This window comes from Myxocyprinus asiaticus, chromosome 39 (genome assembly GCF_019703515.2).
Source record: "Myxocyprinus asiaticus isolate MX2 ecotype Aquarium Trade chromosome 39, UBuf_Myxa_2, whole genome shotgun sequence".
Lineage (NCBI taxonomy): Eukaryota > Metazoa > Chordata > Actinopteri > Cypriniformes > Catostomidae > Myxocyprinus > Myxocyprinus asiaticus.
In genome coordinates, this window is record NC_059382.1 from 28691809 (window position 1) to 28718928 (window position 27120).

General features: G+C 41.1%; 1 protein-coding gene across 1 annotated transcript in view; it reads right to left on the reverse strand.

The window, feature by feature from the left end:
- Positions 1 to 20153, reverse strand: part of LOC127429566 (reticulon-2-like) — a 37356-nt gene extending 17203 nt beyond the window's left edge. The window contains exon 1 of the mRNA XM_051678686.1: positions 20017 to 20153. Coding sequence (XP_051534646.1) covers positions 20017 to 20047 — 31 coding nt within the window. The 5' untranslated portion in view covers positions 20048 to 20153. The remainder of the gene's footprint in view (positions 1 to 20016) is intronic.
- Positions 20154 to 27120: the final 6967 nt, after the last annotated feature.

The following is a 27120-nucleotide window of genomic DNA, read 5'->3' on the forward strand; positions in this document are numbered from 1 at the left end:
CACAAAGTTATTAAAAAACTGAAACCATTTAAAGAACCATTTATTTTCTATTTATTAACAAATAATAAAAAAAAGTGTGTTTATAAGGGGTGTGCAGCGAAGCCATTATCTGTATTTGTATCTGTATCTGTTACTATGACAAAATTATCTGTATCTGTCTCTGTATTCGGATAGAACCGAATGTGGGCGTAGCTTGAACCGGAAGTGTCTCAAAACTAATTTTAAAATGTAACTCTCTTACATTTATAGTTTCTGTATATAAAATATGCCTCGGATAGGCCTATTTAATTATTATTAATTATTTAATGATATTATTGACATATTCTTTATTTTTTCTCACCAGATGAAGCTGGATATGTAGGCTACGTTAACTGTGGAATGTGTTTTTAGGTTTGGTCTCTTCTGGTATTTTTTACATTAATATCTGCTGAAAAAGAATTTTGGTTTATGTCTGCAGTGTGCAAGTAAATGTTATTCTGGAAGCACGAAGTGTCAAGCAATTGTGAAATGTCATGCACACATTTTGCAGCGAATATGAAATACAACTACAAACATTAAAAGAAATGAGAAAAAAATAATAATTAAGCCTATTCACACAGGTGAAAGCATTGTAAATTTATATCAGAAGGTTTTATGATAGGCTACACTTGAGGCTTATTTTGTGTGCATATATTTTAACATAATGTGGAGGACTTAATTATTTGGTTACATTACATGTGCAGAATTTGCTAAATGCAATGGAATAAATAGCAAGAGCGAGCCTCTATAAATTTTTAGAACAGAAAAACAGGAAAAATGTGCATGTTTTGTTTTCTCTGCAATCCTCTGCGTGCAGGAATATGCTGAATAGATTTACAAGTATTTAAACCTCTATGGAGCATTTATACTGTTTGGGAATAAAGGCTAAACCATGCAGTTACCTTAATTGGTGATGTGGATATAAATGTGGTTAGCTTGAGAGGGACAGTTGAGCTCCGCAATAAAATCATCACTTCAGGAATTCAATATAGAGCTCAGGTTTGTTAATCGATCCTTACGTGTGAATTGTGTGCAACAATTGGTGTTAACGTGTTAACAAACATTTAAAGAAGTGGAAAATTTGTATGATATAGTGTCTTAGTTAATGTTACTCTTGATAAGATTAGATTTCTGAGACGCACACAATTAATAGAGACTGAAACAAAGTCGAGACCATGAACTTGAATCCGATGAACTTGAAATCACACTGCGCATCTTCATTCATGAGGTTTACACTGTAGTAGCTAAATTGGCTTCACAGACTCATCATTTCTTTGTAATTTTGGGTATGTTTATTTAAAATTTCACTTAATACCTGTGCTCGTTGGATGATCAGTCTTCTGAATATTTTTTTGTATTGTTCGGATGAATTTGTTATTCGTTCTGAAGTCAATATTTGTGCCTTTCCGAATAAGGTATTTGGCTTCGGGCACTTCCCTAGTGTTTATTATAGAATATCAATAATTTTGCAACTTCTATAGATTAAAGTTATATCAAATCACAAAAAAATATTATTACGATACATGTCTAGCTTGGTTGTTTTTTAGTAGAGTGAATTAACTCCAGATGATGTTTCTCTGTATGTTATTAACTCATGACTCAAGTCTTTTGAATTATTTAATATATATATATATATATATATATGCGACTGAGGCTAGAGGCTGTAGCCATTAGCCTCCTTGTTAGAAACCTGGGTTCAAGTCCCATATGGAGCGGGTAGAACAGGAGCATTACAATGGTGCCATGACCCGGATGGGAGTGATGTTTAGGGGGGTGAGTGTAACAGGAGCCAGCTGATAGATAGCTGTGCAACGTGTATAAACCTCACTCTGCTGACCTCAAGAGGTGCACTAGAGGCTGTAGCCTTTAGCCTCCATCTTAGTGCACCCTCCCATGCTGGAGATGCCGGTTTGAGTCCCATATGGAGCGGGTAGAACAGGAGCAACACATATATATATATATATATTTAAACAATATCACACAAGCAAGAGTGCGATATAGCTCTACATCAGCACTGCTGTGATTTGGCCGCAGATAGGTAATCACAGCAGTGCTGATTTAGGGCCATATAGCACGATTGGGAGTGTAATATTACTTATATACAACAGTTCAATGAACAAGAAATTTTTAAAAAATGAGGAAAACTGAGTACGGTCACAAAAAACACATTTGTGCATGGAACTACTTTCTTACGTGACAGATCAGAATCTGCCATTGCTGGTTCAAACCAAAAGATGCGTCCAAGCTTCTCAAAAACGTCACTTTAGAACTAGTATCACGGCTTGGGCTGTTTCTACCAAGTTATTGGAGAAACAAGGATGTGTGTGTGTGTGTGTGTGTGAGAGAGAGAGAGAGAGAGATTGATTGAAAAAGCACTTTATAAAACATTTCCTATTTTCTTTCACTTCTCAGCCACTAATCACAACAAGGAAGAAGAAATAAGAAAGTTTTATTTCTGTTTTTCTATCAAAAGAAAAGCATATCAACATCATTAAAACAAGCATACACAAACCATGCGGAATAATTTAGAAAGCAAAAACTAATTCCCCATCCTCTTTCACCTCACAGAGAACACTACCCACAGCCCACTTTTCAACAAAAGACTCCAAGTTATTAATCAGCTTATAGTAGGTGTACTCGATCCTAAGGCGAGCTGCCACCAGTCCAAAAAACACCCCTTCAACTTCCTCCTATCCACTGCTTTGGATCTTGTTTTTTCTGGAAAGCCATATGGACAATTTAGCCACTCTTAAAACAAAATTTATTAAAACATGTTTTTCTTTTTTTCCTGACAGAGTACTTTGGACCAAAAATAAACAAATGAAAAGAAAAACACTCTCCCCAACCCAAACACCACAATTCCAATAGCCTAAATAGATTCCTCAACCTTACATATCCAGTGAACAAATGTACCAAAGTTTCACACTGAGCACAAAAATGACATCCCACCACATTACTAGGATCCAGTTGTGCTACATGTCTGTTTGTGGCTATACAGTGCATCTGGAAAGTATTCACAGCACTTCACTTTTTCCACATTTTGTTATGTTACAGCCTTATTCCAAAATGGATTAAATTCATTATTTTCCTCAATTCTACAAACAATACACCATAATGACAACGTGAAAGAAGTTTGTTTGAAATCTTTGCAAATTTATAAAAAAAATAAATAAATAAAAATCACATGTACATCAGTATTCACAGCCTTTGCTCAGTACTTTGTTGAAGCACCTTTGGCACCAGTTACAGCCTCAAGTCTTTTTGAGTATGATGCTACAAGCTTGGCACACCTATTTTTGGGCAGTTTCTCCCATTCTTCTTTGCAGGACCTCTCAAGCTCCATCAGGTTGGATGGGGAGCATCGGTGCACAGCCATTTTCAGATCTCTCCAGAGATGTTCAATCGGGTTAAAGTCTGGGCTCTGGCTGGACCACTCAAGGACATTCACAGAGTTGTCCCGTAGCCACTCCTTTGTTATCTTGGCTGTGTGCTTAGGGTCATTGTCCTGTTGGAAGATGAACCTTCGCCCCAGTCTGAGGTCCAGAGCGCTCTGGAGCAGGTTTTCATCAAGGATGTCTCTGTACATTGCTGCATTCATCTTTCCCTCGATCCTGACTAGTCTCCCAGTTCCTGCCGCTGAAAAACATCTCCACAGCATGATGCTGCCACCACCATGCTTCACTGTAGGGATGGTATTGGCCAGGTGATGAGCGGTGCCTGGTTTCCTCCAGTCATGACAAAGAGTTCAATCTTTGTTTCTCATGGTCTGAGAGTCCTTCAGGTGCCTTTTGGCAATCTCCAGGCGGGCTGTCATGTGCCTTTTACTGAGGAGTGGCTTCCGTCTGGCCACTCTACCATACAGGCCTGATTGGTGGAGTGCTGCAGAGATGGTTGTTCTTCTGGAAGGTTCTCCTCTCTCCACAGAGAAATGCTAGAGCTCTGTCAGAGTGACCATCGGGTTCTTGGTCACCTCCCTGACTAAGGCCCTTCTCCCCTGATCGCTCAGTTTGGCCGGGCGGCCAGCTCTAGGAAGTCCTGGTGGTTCCAAACTTCTTCCATTTATGGATGATGGAGGCCACTGTGCTCATTGGGATCTTCAATGCTGCAGAACTTTTTCTTTACCCTTCCCCAGATCTGTGCCTCAATACGATCCTGTCTCGGAGGTCTACAGACAATTCCTTGGACTTCATGGCTTGGTTTGTGCTCTGACATGCACTGTTAACTCTGGGACCTTATATAGACAGGTGTGTGCCTTTCCAAATCATGTCCAATCAACTGAATTTACCACAGGTGGACTCCAATCAAGTTGCAGAAACATCTCAAGGATGATCAGTGGAAACAGGATGCACCTGAGCTCAATTTTGAGTGTCATGGCAAAGGCTGTGAATACTTATGTACATGTGATTTTTTTTGTTTTTTATTTGTAATAAATTTGCAAAGATTTCAATCAAACTTCTTTCATGTTGTCATTATGGGGTATTGTTTGTAGAATTTTTAGGAAAATAATGAATTTAATCCATTTTGGAATAAGGCTGTAACATAACAAAATGTGGAAAAAGTGAAGCACTGTGAATACTTTCTGGATGCACTGTAGCCCCATGAACTATTATCCATTGGAGATCTGCTGTCCGTTTTTCAATGGGCAACTTATACAGGGACCACCAGCAGATTTTCAGGGACCGATCTGGGCCAAAAAACTCAGTCCACCTTGATGCTGAGAGTGCATTCATGACACACACACACACACACACACACACACACACAATATATGCCACTTCCTTCTCTAGCTCCTCAAACATACTCAGCTGTGGAGTTGAAAAAGAGAGGAAGCTGTCCTCTGAGTCATTCCACTCTCCCACAGTCAGAGTGATTCCAAGAGATGGGAAAACATACCCACAATCATCATTCCATTGGTCAGACCTGCCTCTCGCAGCACTGATCGTAGACTGGCAGAATTTAGAGTCCTTGCACAGATAAAATCATTGTAAAACAGTGGCTCTTCAAAGAGCCACATACCGGGTAAAACATGGGGATCCCTGGATATCTTCAACACCTGCCACGCCTGCAAAACTGAACCATAAAACAGAGTTAGTCCTGTAATATCTGCTTCTTCAGGCCTCAGCAGGAAGAGTTGTTTAATGTATCCCAGTTGCCCTGCACTCTGCAAAAGCAACTATGCAGTTTCTTGCCATCTCAGACAACAGTCATATAAAAGTATCTGTGCTGTTTTCAACCTGAAAGCCATTATGGGGGATGAAATGTCAATGAGAACCTGCCCTCCTGCATGGACTGGGAGGTAAATGGCAGCAGCCCAAATCTAGTGCTGTCCAAACAAAAAGAAGTCCAGTATAGTCCTCTGCACAGTTTCAATTTAGCCCTTTGGTGGATGTAAGACAATGAGTCAATGCCAAAGCATTGAGGCAACCAAGTTATTGACTACCAATACATGACCCCTATATGACAGCTGGGAAAGTAACCATTTCCATTTAGACAGTCGAGCACACACCTTCTACATTACACCCAATTCTTCTCCTGATATCGCTGTGTACCAAAAAAAAAACCCACCCAAAATCTTTATCCCAATACGTCCCCACTGCAAACCCCCAGGTAAACAGGGTGCTGCCTCTTTCCTCCATTGTCCTACCAGTAGTGCCTCACACTTGCCCCAGTTTACCTTGGCAAGGAAGCCTTCTCATAGTGTTTTAAACTCTCTACAACAATACTAACATCATTATTATTTTTTATGAATATATTAATGTCATCTGCATATGCAGACACAACCATGGAAGACTCGATTGCACACCCCAGTAAATTAAAACAAGTCAGTTGATTCCTTAAACGGCACAAAATTGGCTCAACAGCTAAAGAATAAATCTGCCCAGAAATAGGAAAGCCTTGCCTGATTCCCCTCCTCACTGGTATTGGTCGGCAGAGCCTTCCTCCCATCTTAACCATACATGAAGCCCCACGATAAAGTAGACGTACCCAGGCTGCCTCCCCAAAACCAAACTCTTTAAAAACACAAAACAAAAAAGCATGATCCACTCTGTCAAAAGCTTTCTCCTGATCCAAAGATAAAATTCCAATATCTTGATTATACATACAATATACATCTAAGACAACTCTCATGAGGAACAGATTGTCCATTATAGTCCGATCTGGGACACAATAAGTCTGGTCCATATGTACAAGTAAACCTATATATTGCTTCAACCTATTAGACAGGGCTCTAGAAAGCACTTTTAGAAAGCAGCCTTTTTGTCTGCAACACCTCATTTCTGCCAGTGTCCACTCCATGTGAAAGTCCACTTTCAATGTCACTGATAGCCTCCTCCACCTCTTTTATGGCCTGCTTTAAACAAACAGTTGAAAAAGAGAGCTTTCCCAAATCACTGACTTAGAGACTCAAACGTTCTCTTTTTAGATTTCCACTTCTCCCAGAACATTTTAGAACTCTGGCAGAAAACGTCTTGGAGCAGTTTATTGTTTTTTGTTATTAACAATTTTTATTGATTCCATACAACAAGCCAAACAGACATAACAGAAAATGTGGAATCATATTATATTAAATGAAAACCCTTCAATGTCTGAATTAAACACACTAGACACTTTTGCCCATACCACATGCAAATGCGAGATAACAGAGTGTAACATAAATTCTCCAGTTAGTTTGATAGAAAGGCTTTGCAATGGCAAAATAGGGGCAAGAACTTCCTGTTCAATACAAAACCAGGGAGGGGCTCTCTCAGGTGGAAGCGACCAATGAGCCAAATGTCTGAGACCGAGTGCATAATAATAAAACTAAATCTTGGGTAGGCCTAGCCCACCTGTGTCAATCGGCATTAATAATTCTAAGGAGTCAAGGCATAGATCTAGTAGGGTCGGAGATGAATAATAATATTTTATCTGTGTAAACCTCCCGCCATCACCCCTAGAAAATCATCCTCCTTTCTTATCGCAGCTGCTAATGGTTCCAGGGCAAGACAGAACAATAATGGGGAAAGAGGGCAACCCTGCCATGTGGCCCTATCCAGAGTAAAATAATCTGAAATTAATCCAATTGTTTGTACCGCCGCTAACAGATGTCTATAAAGTAACTTATGCCATCCAATAAAAATATTCCTGAACCCGTACATTTCCAAAATCTTAAAAAGATAATCCCATTCTACCATATCAAACACCTTTTTGGTGTCAAGTGAGATGGCAGCGACCGGAGTCTGATCATTCACCGCATTATATTAATGAAACGCCTAATATTATCAGAAGAGCTACGGCCCGAATAAACCCCACCTGATCTATATGTATAAGAGATGTCATAACTTTATTTAATCGGTTAGCCAGAATTTTTGACAGTATTTTAATGTCTAGCTGGATCAGGGAAATTGGACAGTAACTCTTACACTCGCTTGGATCTTTGTCCTTTTTAAGAATCAGACTGATTAATGATTAATGATTCCATATAAACTTCTAGCAAAAGTGGAGCTAGTTCTGTAGCATAAGATCTAAAAAATTCAGCAGCAAAGCCACCTGGCTCCGAAGCATTGCCTGTAGGCAAGGCCTTAATTACCTCGCCCAGTTCCTCCAATGTTATCTCAGAAACAATAGAATTTTTTTGCTCAGTCGTCAGTTTAGGAAGTTCTAATGGTTCCACCAAGTTTCTAATATCCTCATCAGTAGACGAAGATGTGGAACTATAGAGATCAAGATAGAATACTTTAAAAGCATTATTAATATCAATAGCCGAGGTAAATATTTCACCACCAGCAGATTTCACTGAGAGAATGATAGAAAAAGACTCTCTCTGTTTTATATATCTAGTCAGAAGTTTTCCTTCTTTGTCCCCCAACTCAAAGTATGACTGTCTTGCCCTGAATAGTCAAAACTCTACCTTCCGCAACAAAATAGTATTATATTTGTATTTCAGTCGGGTCAGTTCCCTGAGGCCATTATATGACATTCGTCGCTTCAGCTCTGCCTCGGCACTTTTAATATTCCCTTCCAATCCCACGAGTTCTTGTGCTTTGGATTTTTCTGGTGAATCTGGCATACTGTATGATTTGGCCCCTAAGAACCGTCTCCATATAGACATTGATTTCAGCCTTTAGCATTTGTTGGAATTCAGGATTTTGCAAAAGGGATACATTAAAGTGCCAACTATATGATTTATTTTTCTCCATATGTGGCAACACCTCTAAACACACCAGGGCGTGATCTGAGACTAAAATGTTTCCAATTGAGCAATCAACAGCTTATGGACTGATGAAAAACTTTATAGTCCCTACCAGATGGGTTCAAAAGTCTCCAAATATCTGTAAGACCATGATTTTTACACATCCTGTGAAGCGTCAATGTTGCTCTAGGGGGCTTGCACACTTTTGCTTCACTATGATCAAGGACTAAGTCCATCAAAAGATTAAAGTGTCCTCCCAATATTATATCATGAGAGGTGCCAGCGGCTTGCAACATCCCTTCAAGATCTATAAAAAAGCCCTGATCATCAACGTTAGGTCCATAAATATTAGCCAGATTAAGACTTATTAAGAATTTCAGCTAAAACAATAATGACTCTTCCTAATTTATCTTTACTCTGTTTGAGACATTTGAATTGCAGATGTTTACTTATCAGTGTAATGACTCCCCTGCTCCCACTCGAGCCAGCACCGTAAAAAAATGGCAACCCCATATTTTTCCAAATTTTTTAGCTTCCTGCAGAGAAAGACGTTGTAACACTTCTCAGTGGAAGGAGGAGGCGAGAAGCAGATTTCCTGGTTCAGGTAAGCATTTTTATTTTCCTCTCTGTGGCAGATACAGCCTCTCAGGGCTTTTACGTTGTTCAATAAGTCACTCTAAAAATACACAAACTACTTCACAAAATAAACTCTCAACTTTGCAATAATAAATTCTTTGCTTCACAATCGGGTCTCTGGTGCCCAGGCTCTCTCTCCCGTCTACCTGCGGTGTGGCTCTATTTATGCCACTCTCCCCGTGCTCACTGAAACTAGAGACAGGTGTTAGACATAATTTAACTCAGGTGTAAGCACCCTTACCGCTTTCTCTCTCTCCAGAGAGATGATTGACCACGCCCCTGCTGCCACAGATGTGTTTCCCAAAGAAACACTATATAACATTTCTTATGCTTAAGAAGAGAAATAACCTTCCTTCCCTTTATGGGGTGCCCCAACCCATTCACTTTCCACGTGGAGAGAGACAATCCACCCATATTAACATTTGACATTTTGACAAAATGTTTTAAGAAAAAATAGATTGTGTGTCAAAAACAAGATTATAAATACCACACTCCAACGTTAGTGCGACAATCAAAACCCAAACATCCCCCAAAACCAAACAAACAGAAAAAAGAAAAATGTGTGCATCAACCCTGTGCACGACAGTGCCAACCGGCGTCCATCCCTCCAAACTCAAACAGTCCATGCACGCCTACGAGGACCCGAAGTCCGGTGCTTCTATACAAACCTTGTGAGACAGAATTACACAGCAAAAGATAATCTATAAAACAAACTCCAGCCAATAGACAGATTAAGCACAAAGAGCGTGTAGCATCATCCATAAAACTGTCCTGAAGGTGTGACACTCTACAAAATAAACTCCAGCCGCTAGGCGGAACCAGCACAAAAACAATGCGTAGATTCTTCAAACAGTCAAGCGAATGTTCAGTGAGCCGGTCCACTCATCTGCAACATGAGTACAATGAAATGACCCACTCACTACATTGACTTTGCAAAAAATACTCTACAGAACAAACTCCAGCCAACAGGAGGAACAAGCACAAAGAATGGGCAGGTTCATCCACAAAACTGTCCTGAAGGTGTGCCACTCCACAAAATAAACTCCAGCCACTTGGCGGAACCAGCACAAAAAAAACACACAGATTCTTCAAACAGTCAAACGAATGTTCAGTGAGCCGGTCCACTCGGCTGCAACATGAGTGCAAACAAATGACCTAATCACTCCAATGTCCCTGCGAGAAATACTCCACAAAATAAACCCCAGCCAACAGGAGAAACAAGCACAAAGAGCATGCAGATTCATCCACAAAACTGTCACGAAGGTCTGCCACTCCACAAAATAAACTCCAGCCGGCAGGCGGAACCAGTACAAAAAAAGTTCACAGGATCCTCAAACAGTCAAGCGAATGTTCAGTGAGCCGGTCCACTCGGCTGCAACGTGAGCATAATGAGATGACTTTCTCACTCCACCGACTCCACAAAGGACATCGCTTGCTGTGGGCATGCAAATGTTCCACGGCCATCCCCAGTATCCATTCCCAATTTGGCCGGGAATATCAGTGCAAAAGCGACCTGCATTCCTTGAATCGATCACACCTCTCTCCCGACAAACTCGCAAAGTCTGAGAACAAGAAAATGCTGTGGTTCCTCCAAGAAAGCCTTCCTTTACTCCTCGCCTTGCATAACACAAGATCCCCATTCAAAGTAGTAAAATAATGGACAGAAAAACCAGCAGGCCTAAAAACACTATCAAATAATTTTGGTCCCTGTGACAGATAGATTCTTTCTAACCTAGCTGCACTTACTCTACCCCCCCCATCACCCTAACAAATGTATATTACTTCACAGTCAGATGCTTGACTCTCCATTAATCTACTAAATCAAAATGAGCTAACAGCCTCTTCAGGTTAGTGCTAGAAGTGTGGCTCCTCTCTAAGCCTATCCAAACTAAAATCAACAGTGCATTTCCAACCCCCACCCAGAATAACATAATCATAGTCATGTAACACAAGAACTTACTGTATTTTACCAAAAACTGCTAATCTTTCAGCACCAATATTGGGAACATATACAGTATGTTAATAAAGCAATAAATGGACCCCTCTATGTCAACTCTAACCACTATAACCCGACCTTTAACTAAATCTGTAAAAATTTAAATCTTTACATTGAAACTATTAGAACAAAGTATTGCCACCCCTCCACTAGTATTACTACCATGACTGAGAAACTGTTGACCTCCCCAGCATAAACCCCAGTCAACTTTGTCATTCACAGTACTATGTGTCTCTTGTATGTGTCACTTCTCTCTTCTGCCTTACCCTCCCACCATTTACATTCAAAGAGCCTACTCTTAAACTCCCCATAGAATGATGAAATAAGAGAGAAAACTCAGAAAACACAGGTATAGAAAAACCAGGTGAGTCATGATCAAGGTAGACATTGTTTATTTTTTTGTTAATGCACTTTTGCCTTTTTTTACCTTTATTTAACTTAGAGACTTTATTCAGTGCAGTCACATGCTTCTTTAAACGATAACGCTTCCTTTTATCAAGCAAGTCAAGACTAACCATCTTTTTTTAAGACTGTAACAGACCTGATAAAAGTGTCAGTAAAATAATCACCCACTTTAACAGATTGCCCAAATGTTTCATCCAAGAAGTTATTTAGTACAAGTCCTTAAACTTGTTTGGCCCATCAAAACAAGAACCATCACCATATGACTTATCCTGGTCCATGTCCTCAGCTTCACTGTCTACCTGACTACTAACATTTAACAAGACATTCAAATCCTTTCCACTAGCTGCAAATTAACCTTCACTTTGTTCATTATGTAAATTTTTACCTGCAGATTCGAGTAAAACAGTACTTACTCCTGCGCTATCAGCAGCTTTTGAAAACATGGCTGCATCACCAGGAACTGGCTGCTCCACAAAATTATAAACTTGTTCTGAATTTTCAACATTACCATTCATCGCCGACTGCTCATTGGATTCACTCTGCGCTCATTCACTGTGAGAAGAAGACTGGCTACCTGAAGCTAATCTATTACAGGCCATGTAAAGCCTGGTTTATACTTTGGAAGAAGCCAAACTTTTTTCTCCTGGATGAACTCAAGCACACTAGGCGAACAAAGCTGCCGTTTATACTATGTGCGACATCATTTTAAAATTAGTTTGTTTATGATGATGTCACAGTGTTTAATGTACTGTTCCAGCCTCAAGTAAAGCCAGTAATGCAGGTTTTTCTCTCCACGGACCGCCACTTTTAGCGCTGTGCTGCTTCTTTTTTTTTTATTAAACTTGTCACAGCCCCTTTCACTTTTAAAAACTAAAATCTCTCTCCATTCATTTGTCATGGCCATGCTGTCTTTGTAGTGTATTTGTTGCAAATCATGTAAAACAGTATACTTCCACACAATCTCTGAGAGGTAGGCTTCAAAGTTATTTTAACGACAGTAACCTAGGTACAACTCCTCAGCTGGCACGCACATTTGTAAATTATTTAGTGTGGAGCTCTCCAATTCTTTTGTTGTTTTTGTTTGTTTGTCCTGTGTTTAGTCATTTTTTTCCAATCAGTTTTACCAGGGACGAACTGCTGAACATTCAGCAGCACATACGAGAAAATCTTTTCCCGGTTTGAGACTATTTGGATGTTTTGCTGGACATTTTAGTGAGAGGTGCAGCTGTGTTGTTTAAGCGCGCTATGAGATGCAGGCGAGGGAGGCCAGCCGGCGCGCTGATCAAGCTCCGCTTGCGTAGCTTTCAAACAGTGCTGCAGAGTATTCATCTAGCGAATCTCCGCTCTCTTCCTAAACAAACAGATGAACTACATCTCCTCATGTACAAACAAGGACTTTTCTCTGCTGCCTTGTGCTTCACAGAAATCTGGCTGAGTGAAGCCATTCCGGACAGCACGTTACATCTGCCGAGCTTTCAACTGTTCAGAGTGGATCGCATTGCGGAGTTAATGGGAAAACGAGAGGCGGTGGAACATGCTTTTACATCAATGAAAGTTGGTGTACAGATGTAACAACATTAAAGAAGATGTGCTGTCCTAATTTGGAAGTGCTCTTTATCAACTGTAAGCCTTTCTATTCGCTGTAGGAGTTTTCCTCGTTTATTCTGGTGAGTGTTTATATTCCTCCACACGCGTGCGTGAATGCAAACCATGGTTTACAGACAAACTCAGATAGCTTCGTCATGCCAAAGAGGTTGCTTACAGAAGTGGGGATAAAATATTGTACAATCAGGCCAGGAACACACTGACTAAGAAAATCAGAGTGGCTAAAAGAAGCTACTCTGATAAGCTGAAAAACAATTTTCAGCTAACGACCCTGCATCAGTGTTCAAGACACCGTCCCCCAACACTGTAGGGAACCAACAACTGGCTGATGACTTGAATGTGTTCTACTGTAGATTTGAAGGCTTTATATATATATATATATATATATATATATATATATATATATATATATATATATATACAGTTGCAATCAAAATTATTCAACCCCCTGACCAGCAATACATTCTGGTGATGTGAATTAAAACACATCAACTAAAACCTCAGTAAACAAAGTAAGTTTTTAATACACATTTGAGTGATTTTGAGAACAAAGAGTTCAGTTTACCCAAATTTTAAAATAAAAAATAACTAATTCTCTCCACAAATGTCATGTAAAAAATATTCAACCCCCAAAGTCTATCATTTGTGGAGCATCCTTTATCCTTAATAACAGCAAATAAATGTTTCAGGTAAGTGTTCTCAGGCTTCGGACACCTCTCTATTAGAATTTTTACACATTTCTCATGAGCAAAAGCTTCCAGCTCATGGACATTCTTTGGTTTCTGTGCTGCCACTGCTTCCTTGAAATCCCAACAAAGGTTTGCAATGGGATTTTAATGATGAACTAAAAGGGCCATTTAAGGACATTCCACGACCTATCCCTGAACCAGATTTTGGACAACTTGGATTTATCCTTATATTATTGTCTTGCTGGAAAGTCCAGTGATCACCAAGCTTCAATTTACACACTGAAGGCATCACATTTTTCATGCCAAAATGGCCTGATACCAGAAAGAATCCATGGTGTCAGTCACATAGTCAGGATAGCCATTTCCTGCAGCCACAAAACACACCCATAACAGGACTGACCCACCTCCATGCTTGACTGTGGGGATAGTGTCGTTCTTGTCATCACCTTGTCATCTTACTCCAGACGTACTGCTGACTCATGGGTTTAAAACTCATTTTCAGTTTAGTGTCATACGTCTATAAAACCTTCTTCCAGGAGTCCACAGCTCTTTCCTAATTACTTCTTGAATATTCAGTCAGCTGGAGTAAACATTTCCCTTGGTGAAGTTTTGCTTTCTTCCACACCCCAAGAAGGTTGCTGTTGTACCATATTATAAAAATGTATGAATGGTGCTGCCAACTTTGTCTATCAGAAATTGAAATGCCTTGGAAATGTACTTTTAGCCATGACCTTTCTTGTGTAATTAAATAATCTCCTCTATTAGCTTTTGAGACAGCTTATTTTTAAATACATTTTTTTGCATAGAAATACATTTTTGCTTACAATGCTAAACTTAAATTTGCAAGTGCCATTGCAGATTGATGACATTATGTTGTTCTAAAACAATTACTTTTGTAGCCTTACATATTTAAGAAACAGCTACATGCAATAGGGGTTGAATAATTATGACATGGCTGTATTTTAAAAAAAAATCCTGCTATTTAAAAATATTAGGTTATATATTCACACTATGACTTTGAATGTGTCACTCACCTGATATAGATGTAAAGTTTAAAAATTCTCGGTCATCAGAAAAGCTTACCTTTGTAAATCCATACTGTCTTGTGGGGGGGAGGGGTTGAATAATTTTGATTGCAACTGTATATATATATATATATATATATATATATATATATATATAATTATTTACTTATTGTATATTTCTATATATTCTTATATTTTCTATTAACTTTTTATTTGTATTAAAAAAATATTTTATTACTCTGTCTTGTATTGTTTGTGCACTGGAAGTTTCTGTCACCAAGACAGATTCCTTGTATGTGTAAGCATATTTGCAAATAAAGCTGATTCTGATTCTGATTCTGATTTAGCACTATATTTACTCAATTTCACACAAAACTTAATATATATTGTAAAAATATATATCTAAAAAAATATATTTTATTTTAAATGGTAGATAGCAGTTTCTTCTGATTTCTGTTTAGTCATCAAATTTTAGGAATTTATTTGCACATTAACAAATTGTTAATATATTAGGAAGAAGGAAATAACAGTACACAGTAGTCCAGCAACCATGGATGGCATGTCCATGTTAGCAATCACATTTACTCAAAAAATACAGAATCAAACCAATTGTACACACAGTGCATAGTGAATAAGACATTTCCTTATAGCACACGTGAAGCGCTTTTACAATGAAGTTGCACCAGAGACTATTTAGCAGAGACAGGCCACTTCTATTAAAATGAATGGGAGAAATTAGAATGCCCAACTGCAGCCAACGGTCAATTGATGTAGACAGGAAGTCCCGCCTTACATGTAAAAGAGCCAATCACCTTTTAGATACAGAGATCGCCTGTCAATCAACTCGAGAACACACATGCGCATTAGCTATAAAAGCTGGGAAAAATGTGTTTTTTAGCGTAATCTGAGGTAAAGAAGCACCATTTATGAGACCAGTGTTGTCAGATTTTACTGCTGATTTGAAATATGTTCTTTGATCATAATCTTGACCAACCATTTTGGAGATTTTGGTCTTTCTCCATTCAAGTAGATAAGAGCTGCACTGTCATGACTGGAAATAGCCTCACGAGAGCATTCCAAACATGGCCGACAGTGGACTGACTTCTTAGAAAGACTGGTTGCACTCACGCTCGTGCGTATCCAGCGCAAGCCTCAATCTCCTGACAGTTTAAACGGCCTGGATTGCCTGCTTGGATTGTCACGGACTGACCATCATGATTTGTGAATCAGAGGAACTTTTGATCCTGATCCTGAAGTTTTTGATTCTGGCTGATGGAATACGAGGAAGATATTAGATAAGTGCTCGATAGGAAGAAAAAGCTGGATTTTCGTAAGGCTCGTGAATTACATCTGTTTAAACTAGATATCTGCATATTTGCAGTTTTATTGATAATTTACTGATAATTTACTGATAGAATACGTGCCTTAGAGGTAAATAAATGAGCGCTCCACAGGATGCTGGATCTGCTCAAGTTGTGTGAGGTTGGTTTATAACAAGATATGTGCATATTTGCAGATGGTATATATGATATACATTTTTATTGATATTTGCCTTTTTATCATTACACAAAACAGTTAAATGTTACAGGGAACTATTGAGGAGAGAGGGTCAATGAAACAGGCTCAATCACTTTAAAATAATGAGCTCAAATGTGTCTGCTGCGGCTCTGATATGCAGACCGTTTAAATGACACTGTGCTGCACACTGGTCTATTATTGTAGTAACACGATGCTTGTAACAACAAAACGAACTGTGACTGGTCACTTACATGTCTCAATCGCATCACATGCAAGTGGGTTTTTGGCGCCCCCCAAAAAAATCGGCCAAACAGGAAAATGTATCGGCTGATGCCGATAATGAAAAAAGTCAGAATATTGGCTGATTTATTAATATTATCTGTAATCAGCATTTCAAACGCTACTATGGGCAATTGTGCAGCCCACCAATAACTTTAGAGCGGTGGCAGCAGTAGGAACGCCCACCACCGACACAGATCGCTAAGGCTGCGTTTCCACTGGCACGGAAGAAATCCACCACTCACAATGATAGGGAACAGCTTGCTCTGCGCCGCAGTCAATCCCACAATCCACCTTGCGAGCATGGCGCTCGACTTCCATAGGAATTAATTAAAAACGTTCTCTCAACTTCGCTCAAAACGCGCCAGAGGAAATGTAGCCTTACACTGGGTTCACACATCCTCCATGAGCGGGGTGTGAGCGAGGCACGAGCAACACATTTTTGTTTCGCCGCCCATAAAAACAGATGACACTGTTTACACTGCAAGCGTGAGTCGCTAGTTGACACATCCCAAAAGCGTCCCAGACACAGCAGTGAGCGGATAGTTTCGGAGTTGAGCCTATTTTTGCCGCGTGGCTCACGCTGAGCTCAGCGGCTCTGGGTGCAGTACAACACTAAAATAATCAGGAGATTATAGCAAAGACACAAAAGCAAATCAAAATTATTCAAACCGAAACTATAGTACACTACAATTTATATGTCTGCATGCGAGTAAACTGAATAAAATAACATAATAAAGGAAAGAATTAATAAACTGCTGGACATTTTGCCATTCTGTGTATATAGGTGTACAGTATAGACACAACATTAACCAATCACAACCAAGTGTGCTGATAAAGATGAAGTGCACTTGACTGCCCGCTATTGTCCTTGAAGCAGCAATAACCTAAGCTTATTATGACCTTATTAAAGAAAAAATTGGCATAGGACCCCATAGATAACTTTTTTCCTGCACAGAGGCACTGCTGTTTCTCGTGGAAGAGACGTGGCCAATGTGAATGTCCAACGCGACCGCCCCGCTCACGCGCCACTCGTACCTCGCTCACGGATGATGTTTGAACCCAGCGTTAGTCTTGCAACACTAAGCGACAACGTCACCAGCGGTGTGAACTGGGCTTGAGAGTCCAAAAGCATAAACACTTGTCTCCTAAGTGAGATTACATGTTTCAAATGCAAATCTTTACAAACAAGAGTCACCGACTTAAACCCATTTGCAAATTTGCCAAACCTCATTCTGCCCCGCTCCTTTCCGTGCTCCACTCTTCCGAATTTTGTCATATAACTTCCTGTGTGTATTGAAGCTACTTAGAAGAGTTGATCATAATGGATTATGTGAGGGAGAACAGAAAGTATTTTTCACCAAGAGTTGATGGTGTGAGTCTACAGCACCCCTTTACTATGTGAAAATACTAGTGAGGTGTTTTTTCTGTCACTCTAATTGTTTTTTCCGATACCCGCAGAGGTAAATTGGACCTGGCAGATCACATTCAGACAGCTATGACACACTGCATTTTTCATAATACAAGCGTTTAATTGTTATACGAATATTCTCTTTAATTTTTAGGTTTCAGCTTGTTAATAATTTGTTTTAAAATATGTAGCTGTCATGAAATTTCCAACAGTAACAATTCGTATTATTACACATGCAAGTTCATAACATTATAGAAAATTACAATTGTACTTTTTAAAATTAATTTGTTACCTTACATTTTGTAGAGGCTTACATGTGATTAACATTGTTGTAAACAGAACATAAAATAAAACATACACTTTCACATGTGTATGTGTGTGTGTGTGTGTGTGTGTGTGTGTATAAATATAGTTGCACCCCTCCCCCCATACCGGTTTAACGCTAAAAAAATCTGCTTACCTTAACTATAACGCAATGGGTGAATATGTCATACAGAGATATTTTTAATGACTACGTGTTGTTTCAGAGTTTCATGAGCAGAGAGGCATATCAGTATGTCCACAGCAAAAAGGTAGGATCTTGTGGAAGTACTCTTGTTTTAAAATCTCCCGCTCTGCTTCCAGTTGTTATGACATCTCCTGAACGCTTTAAATACTCATGATTGCTTTTGACAACTCTTTAACCTGTAAATCCACTTCGCTAGCTAATTACATTTTGACATCAACACCATATATATCTATACAGAACCGCTAGAATGGAAGTTCAGAGACAAAATTTTCAAAATGGATGTGCGCTAGTTTCTCTGGCGCATAAGGTGAATAGAAACGCAATCTCCTCTGTCATTTTGAACAGTATGTCATCTGCAATGTGGAAACTCCGGTAAGAGGTAAGCGCCTTGAGTTTGTGTAATTAATCAGTCTGTTGTGTCTCTCAGCTGTGATGAGCCTTAATGCTTAAGTTGTTAGTTTAAAGCCGTTTAAAGCTATTTCTTAGGTTTATTAGTGTAGTAGTAATACGAGAAATCAAGGAGTGCCAATGAATGAAAATACTGATTGACTGACTGACTGAATGAATGACTGACAGCGCTGCTGCTGACTAGGGCTGCAACGAATGATTTTTTTGATAATTGACTAATATAACGATTATTAGAACGATTATTTGACTATTCGGGCGATTATTGCAATGATTAATCATTAGCTCTTAACCGACTATTCAACTTGTGCCCCGAGTTAAAAGGTTGTATTAAATGTGCTTGCTAACAATAAAGAGGACAGAATCATCTTTTAAAAATACTTCTAAATGACATTCACTGAATTAAAGGAAATTTTTTTTTTTATTAAGTTTAATTCAGTAAAGAAATTCACTGCAAAAAAAAATCCTATTGTTATCAAGTGTTTTCGTCTCGTTTTCTATTTAAAATCGTCTAAATATCCTTAAAACAAGATACATTTACTTTAGAAGCAACATATATGATATTAAGAATTGCTTTCAGAGAATGTATCTTGAATATACTTGTATTTTGTATATAAGTGTATTTGTCACGTTTATACTTCTGCCAGTGCATCATAGACAAAATATACTTATATTCAAGATCTATTCTCTGAAAGCTCTGCAATCTTATATGCTGCTTCTCAGGTGAATGCATCTTTTTTTTTTTTTAAGGATTTGTAGATATTTAAAAACAATTATTTTTAATTATATTTAATATTCTCAGATAACAGTTTATTCTTCTGCAGTATATCTCATAAAGTAAATGTACGTTGTTTTAAAAGAGTTTTAGATATTTATATTGGAAACTAGCCAAAACAAACTAAATCAAAGACGTATTTTGTTGCAGTACATGGGGTGAAGTGACTAACTGTTGTATATATTGTTATAATCAACTGTACTGGACATTTACAGCCACATAGGACAAACTAGACCAACATGAACCAATTGGAACTGTTACACCAACCAATACAAGTTGATTCCACCACTAGCAACAACACAAACACTCAGATTATCCCTTAAATACATGTAAACACCACAAGTCATCTTTACAGTTGCTGCAGCTAGTACACACTGTAACATAAGCAGAATCCAGCAAAACAGATTGGGGAATGGATGCTGTAGTCAGTACATGACAGAGAAAGATTCGTGAGGGAGGATGCAAGAGAATATAAACACATAAGCTACATAAACAGAGAGAAACAGAAAGAAATGATGCAGATTATCAGGTGTGAGCAGAGGAAACAATTGAATTGGAAACAAAGGAAGCACTCACTGCAGTGGGAGAACCCTAGAACCTGACCCATGCTCCATCAAGTCACCACTGGGCCCATCCAGTCTGGAGTCCCCCCTATCCTCCGCGCTGTGGCACTCCTCCAATGGATTGCTCCCTTCTTCCTCATACACCCCTCCCTTCTTTAGTGCAATGGCTGTTTGTCTCTCACTCCCTCTTACGCTTCTCTTTATCAGCTGGCCCCTCCCAGACTGCCTTTCTCTCTGCTGCAGCCAATAGAGGGTGGATGGAGAGAGACTACTAGGGACCTGACTCAGAATGCCAGTGTGTGTGTGTGTGTGTGTGTGTGTGTGTGTGTGTGTGTGCGTGTTTGTGTTTGTGTGTTGTCAGTATGTGTGCATCCATGTGTGTGAATAACTCATGTCTGCCTGCTCTCTGCCATCTCAAATCAACATCCTCTTTATATCTGTCTGCACGAATATAACAAGGATGAACGTGTTACACCCTTGAAATGAGCAATCTTTAAATGTAAATAAATTACATAATAAATAATGTAACAGACCTGCTTTTTAAGATTAAAGGTGCACTTAGTAATTTTTCCCCAATAAAAAAGTTTAACCCCAAAAGAAATGAATGATAGTTTTTAAAAATGTATTCAAAATAATGCACACTCACATGAGAGACTCTGGTCATTTCAGTTCAGTAGCCTAATTTAAGCTGTTTTATTTTACTGTACATGGAGCTTGGCTCTCCCATGTTGAGATCACATGACCAGCTGAATACTTTTATAAAATACTACTATTTTATCACAGCCCCGTATCAGACAAATTAATCTGACAGAATAAACCAGTTACGACTAACTGTGACTGTAACTGTATTGATGTTGGTTCCACACCTCTAGGTGTCAGTATAAGTCCGCGATAACAGCCATATTGGCTGGTGAAACATAAATAAAGTGCAACTCAGTTAATTTCCAAAAGAGTTTTGACAAAACTCATTGTTATTAAATCAGTGTTAGAATAATAAATAAACAGCACACATATACCTGAATGGTTCCAGGCAGGTGAATTGGATACAGGATACAAAGAAATATATCCAATATTTACTGAGATAGCACCATTTCAGTCATGCAAAAGCAGAAAATTACACATCAGCCAGTTTAAAATAAAGAACGGCCTATCAGTGCTTTTTTGATTACACTTTACTGTCACGATTTGCAGGCAGTAGCAGAGGCAGGACCCAAACGCAGAGAGAAAAACAGAAGATTTATTTAATACAAAAATAAACAAAGGGAAAAAACACAAACTAACCTAAAGGGGAAAAAACACAGTCCAACGCAGGCAACCCTCTGAGGCGGGACTGGGGCAGATGAACAGAAACAGGACCGACCGGAACCATCAGAAAAGATAAGGCACAGGAAACAGGACGACATGAGACGTGAAACAAGATGAACTGGCACTGGACATTACACACAAGGAGACTAAGGGTACGTTTACACGACAACAATGTACTAAAAAACGGAAACGTTTTTCCTTTGCATTTTTGAAAAGTTTAGCGTACAGACGACAACGTTGTCAAAACAATCCCCGTTCACACAGATCCGCAAAAACGACTAAAAACGCTGTATTATGCATACCAGGCCAGTAGTTGGCGATGTCACTTTGTAAAGAAACACTACGCGCCTGCACACATAAGCATTCTTCCACAGAGCGGTGAATACAAACAATGAAGATGGCGAAAGCATCGAGCAATTTTATCTGGATGGACGATGAGGTTGCTTTATTACTACAATTACTTTGCTGGAGAAGTGTCAATAAACTCAAAATTTTGAGCAGCACAAACACAGTCCTGTAGTCCACCATTGTAGTTTTGAATGTCTCGCGCGTTGTTTTTAAGTACTCGCGCTCATGCCTATAGACTGAACATGTAATACGCGTGCGCATGACGTCATCGTTTTTGTATGTTTACACGGAGACGATATTGGCATCGTTTTCAAAAGTTTGCATTTTCAGGACCCAAAACGCCGTTGTCATGTAAACGAACAGCCAAAACGCATAAAAAGTTTTCAGTTATTAGTTGAAAACGTTGTCGTGTAAACGGCTCCTTAAATAGGGAGAGAAATCAACAGGTTAACAGGACAGGACAGGCAAATGAACTAATAATAGGCAAACAAGGAGGTGGGGTATGACTCAAGACTGAGAGATACATGGCAATACAGAAAGAGAAACAACTCCAAGACAATAGGCAACATGCGCTCATGCCAACTGACAGATAAGACGAGAGAATGCATGGCAACGCTAGCATTCTCACACTAGACAAAGCCTGAGCATACATTGCAAAGGCAAACCCCACGCAATGCATGCATCAGGTGACAAAACAAGACAGGACACCTGTGCGAGAGTTCGGCCACAAATAAACCCGACACCTTAGAACGAAGTGACTGAACCTCAGCACAACGTGAAGACAGATCGTGACCCGGGCGTGCAGCGCAAAGTGAGTGCAACGCGAAGCGCGCTCACGATCGCGAGACACAAACAGACACAAACTATTGGCGCGAGTGCATGTCGCCAAGATGACATAAGCGCAATGCACTCACGCCAATAAAAGACAAGACATGGAGCATGAGTGATCGGATCACAACACCAAAACCGAAACAGAACCAGACAGGGAAGTCAGGTTCCAGACACCATGCTCCGGATATGAAACTCCTGCGAATGCTCTGATCAAGTACCGCACACACACACCGGTAAAAAATGTTAGCTCAAATCCTGCTCCTCAATGAAATTTCTGTGTAGTAGGCTATACTTGCTTCCAGGCATGCACACACGCCCGAGCAACTGCCCCTTTGCCCACATGGTCTGAGGTGCCCCTCTGGGTGAAATATAGGCTATACGCCTTCCAGTGGTGGCTAGCTTTTATGGTGCATTGGATGAACCATATCCCCCCCCTCCGACTCTGAATCAGCTGACTCCACAGAATGATTATACTGTAGATTTGATACATACTGATTTAATGCTATCAGACTTTGGGGCTGTATTTTGGGTCTGAATTTCTAATCCTAATTTTATGTTCAGTTTCATAGGGCATATTAAGTTAGCCAGAAAAGAGCAGTGAATGTTTTTCTCTTTTTCAGTATTGTTGCTTGATTAATAGCCTATTCCCTTAAATTTTATATGTACAAATTGTATGCAATCTAAAGGACTGTGGTTAATTATATAATATTATTATATTAGTAAATACCATGTGCCCCCTTTTTTTTCCCCTTGATATGTTTAAAGCAGCACAAAGTGAATCGGGACTTTATATGCATCAAATGATCATGTGTTGTGCATGCGCACTTTATATGTACAGCAAGGGTTTAACCATGGATTTAACAAATAAAAAATGTTTGTCCTGCATAAAGTGAGATTTTGTCCAATATACTGTATATATGAAATCATGTTTAATGATCCCAAAACTAATAACAAATATTAAATCCACTGCCTTCCTTTAAGAAAAGTTTTTTCCCCCCTAATGTAGGCTATAATAATTTATGGCTTTTTTCTCTGCGCATGAATGCAGTAGTGTTGGGTTCAAGTCCACCTTAGTTGAGTCCGAGTCAAGTCCGAGTCTTTAACCAGTCGAGTCTGAGTTGAGTCAGAGTCCAAAAGGGGCCGAGTCGGACTCAAGACCAAGTCTATAACAGGCCGAGTCTGAGTCGAGTCCGAGTCCGAAAGAATCTGTTCATGAATCTGAATTAAAATTGTAACTGTAAACTCAACATCAATATTTTAAGCTTCTTTTAAACTTCACAACTAAGAAAAACAGTTTGTCAATATAAATGTAATATTATATTTATACATTTTATGATTAGTATCCTGGTGAACAGACTTCAAAGTGGTTTCAGAATGAAAGCATATGCTTTAGGTGTATAATAGTATAATAGTCACTCACTTGACGTTGTGTCGATGTAATGACACTAGGGGTCACTCTTGGGAGCCCTAAACACCTCTGATCTTTGAAAAAAGGCCAATGGAAAGTGGCGAGTGGAATTTGCATGCCATTTCCACTGACATACGGGTATAAAAGGAGCTGGTATGCAACCACTCATTCAGATTTTCTCTTCGGAGCCAAGTGGTTCTATTCATTGAAGCTAAATTCATCCGCGAGTTCATTTACCTCATCTGCTGGATTTTACGGTGCATTGAGGCCATGCCGGTTAGCACTGGGGCCGATTTGGGGACCTCAATGGGAGCACCTCCGCCGGGTAAACCCCCATTGACCTCCCATTCCCCAGCATGCTCGCTTGCCCCAGTCGGGCTCTCAGATGAGACCGCTGGCTCGTCTCACGGCGAGTTCGACCTCTTATTCGGAGCCCAGGAAGAGGATGAGTTATCGAGCGCAGCATCGGAGAGCAGGCTTGTCCACTCTGACGCGGACGCCTCGGCTGGGCTCCCTCCTTCGGGTGTGGTCGCCCAGTCTCAGGCTGATGCGGAGATGACGGACATGCTTACCCGGGCAGCCACGAGAGTTGGGCTAGAGTGGAACCCTCCACTCTCCCCTGAACCCTCGCGGCTCGATGATTGGTTCCTGAGCCCAGAGCGCCGCTCACAGCCGCGCCCCGCCCCGGTCCCTTTCTTCCTTGAAGTGCATGAGGAGCTGACAAGATCATGTGGAGCACCTTTTACTGCCCAATCTCGATCTTTCAGCTCCCCCACTCTCTCTACCCTCGATGGTGGGGCGGCCAAGGGGTATTCGGTGATCCCCCAGGTGGATAAGGCACTCGTGGTGCACTTGTGCCCGCAGAGCACCGCCACCTGGCACGGGCTCCCGAAGCTCCCATCCAGGGCCTGTAGGTTTATGTCGTCCCTGACGACTAGGGCCTATGGTGATGCTGGACAAGCCTCCTCCGCCCTGCACGCTCCTGCAAGTTCACCAAGACAAGGTACTAAAAGAGCCGCACGAGGGTAGTTCTGACACGGGATTGATGCAGGAACTGCGCTTGGTGACCGACCTCGCTCTCCGGGCGACGAAGCTCACAGCGTGGTCTCTCGGGCAGGCGATGTCCACCCTAGTGGTCCAGGAGTGCCACCTTTGGCTCAACCTGGTCGAGATGAGAAAGGCCGACAAGGCACGGTTCCTTGATGCCCCCATCTCCCAAGTTGGCCTATTCCATAACACCGTCGAGGACTTTGCCCAGCAGTTCTCGGCGGTGAAGCAGCAGATGGAGGCCATTCAACACATCCTGCCCCGGCGTGGCTCAAGACCCCGCACCCCATCTGCTGGTCACCAAGGGAGTCCTCCCGCAGCAACAGCACCGGCTCTGCCAGAGACCGCATCTCATCCCCTCATGGGACCTCTCTGTAGTCCTTTGGGGTCTATGGGGAGCCCCCTTTGGGCCCTGGAGTCAGCTGAGCTTAAGGCACTCTCTTTGAAGACTGCCCTCCTGACTGCGCTCACTTCCATCAAGAGGGTAGGGGAACTGCAGGCGTTCTCTGTCAGTGAAACTTGCCTGGAGTTCTGTCCGGGCTACTCTCACGTGATCCTGAGACCCCGACCGGGCTATGTGCCCAAGGTTCCCACGACCCCATTTAGGGATCAGGTGGTGGACCTGCAAGCGTTGCCCCAGGAGGAGGCAGACCCAGCTTTGATGTTGCTGTGTCCGGTGCGTGCTTTACGCATCTATTTGGATCGCACGCAGAGCTTTAGAAGCTCCGAGCAACTCTTTGTCTGCTTTGGTGGACAGAGGAAAGGAAGCGCTGTCTCCAAAAGAGGATCGCCCACTGGGTCATTGATGCCATCATGATGGCATATCACCATCTGGACATGCCGCCCCCCGTGGCACTACGAACCCATTCTACAAGGAGTGTAGCGGCCTCCTTGGCCTTGACCAGTGGCACCTCTTTGGCAGACATCTGCAGAGCAGCGGGCTGGGTGACACCCAACTCCTTTGCGAAGTTCTATAATAAGTATCGTCCTGTGTGTTGTCAGGGCTGAACAGGTAAGTTCCAGGACAGCTGGCCGGGTGTACCACTTGCATATAGTGCCTTTCCTCTCCCATGAGGTGAAGACATGCGCCTTTGACTCCCAGTCATGTTCACAAGCTGTTATCCCTGGATGATTTTCCTCCTTAGCCCTGTGGCAGACGAGTTTGCGGAGAAACTCATTGCCGGCCCAGTACATGTGCTAACTAAGCCCTGTACTGGGGTAGGTGCTCCACATGCGCTGGTTCCCCATAGGTGACCCCATGTGATATATCTTCCGCTAAATCGTTTCCCTGTCGGTAAACTGCATCTTCCTTGGGCAGAGGCCCCTCTGTCCCCGGTCATCATGCTTGTAGATACACTATATTGCCAAAAGTATTCGCTCATCTGCCTTTAGACGCATATGAACTTAAGTGACATCCCATTCTTAATCCATAGGGTTTAATATGACGTCGGCCCACCCTTTGCAGCTATAACAGCTTCAACTCTTCTGGGAAGGCTTTCCACAAGGTTTAGGAGTGTGTTTATGGGAATTTTTGACCATTCTTCCAGAAGCGCATTTGTGAGGTCAGACACTGATGTTGGACGAGAAGGCCCGGCTCGCAGTCTTCGCTCTAATTCATCCCAAAGGTGCTCTATTGGGTTGAGGTCAGGACTCTGTGCAGGCCAGTCAAGTTCTTCCACACCAAACTTGCTCATCCATGTCTTTATGGACTTTGCTTCGTGCACTGGTGCTCAGTCATGTTGGAACAGGAAGGGGCCATCCCCAAACTGTTCCCACAAAGTTGGGAGCATGGAATTGTCCAAAATCTCTTGGTATGCTGAAGCATTCAGAGTTCCTTTCACTGGAACTATGGGGCCAAGCCCAGCTCCTGAAAAACAACCCCACACCATAATCCCCCCTCCACCAAACTTCACAGTTGGCACAATGCAGTCAGACAAGTACTGTTCTCCTGGCAACCACCAAACCCAGACTCATCCATCAGATTGCCAGATGGAGAAGCGTGATTCATCACTCCAGAGAACGCGTCTCCACTGCTCTAGAGTCCAGTGGCGGCGTGCTTTACACCACTGTATCCGACGCTTTGCATTGCACTTGGTGATGTATGGCTTGGATGCAGCTGCTCGGCCATGGAAACCCATTCCATGAAGCTCCCTACGCACTGTTCTTGAGCTAATCTGA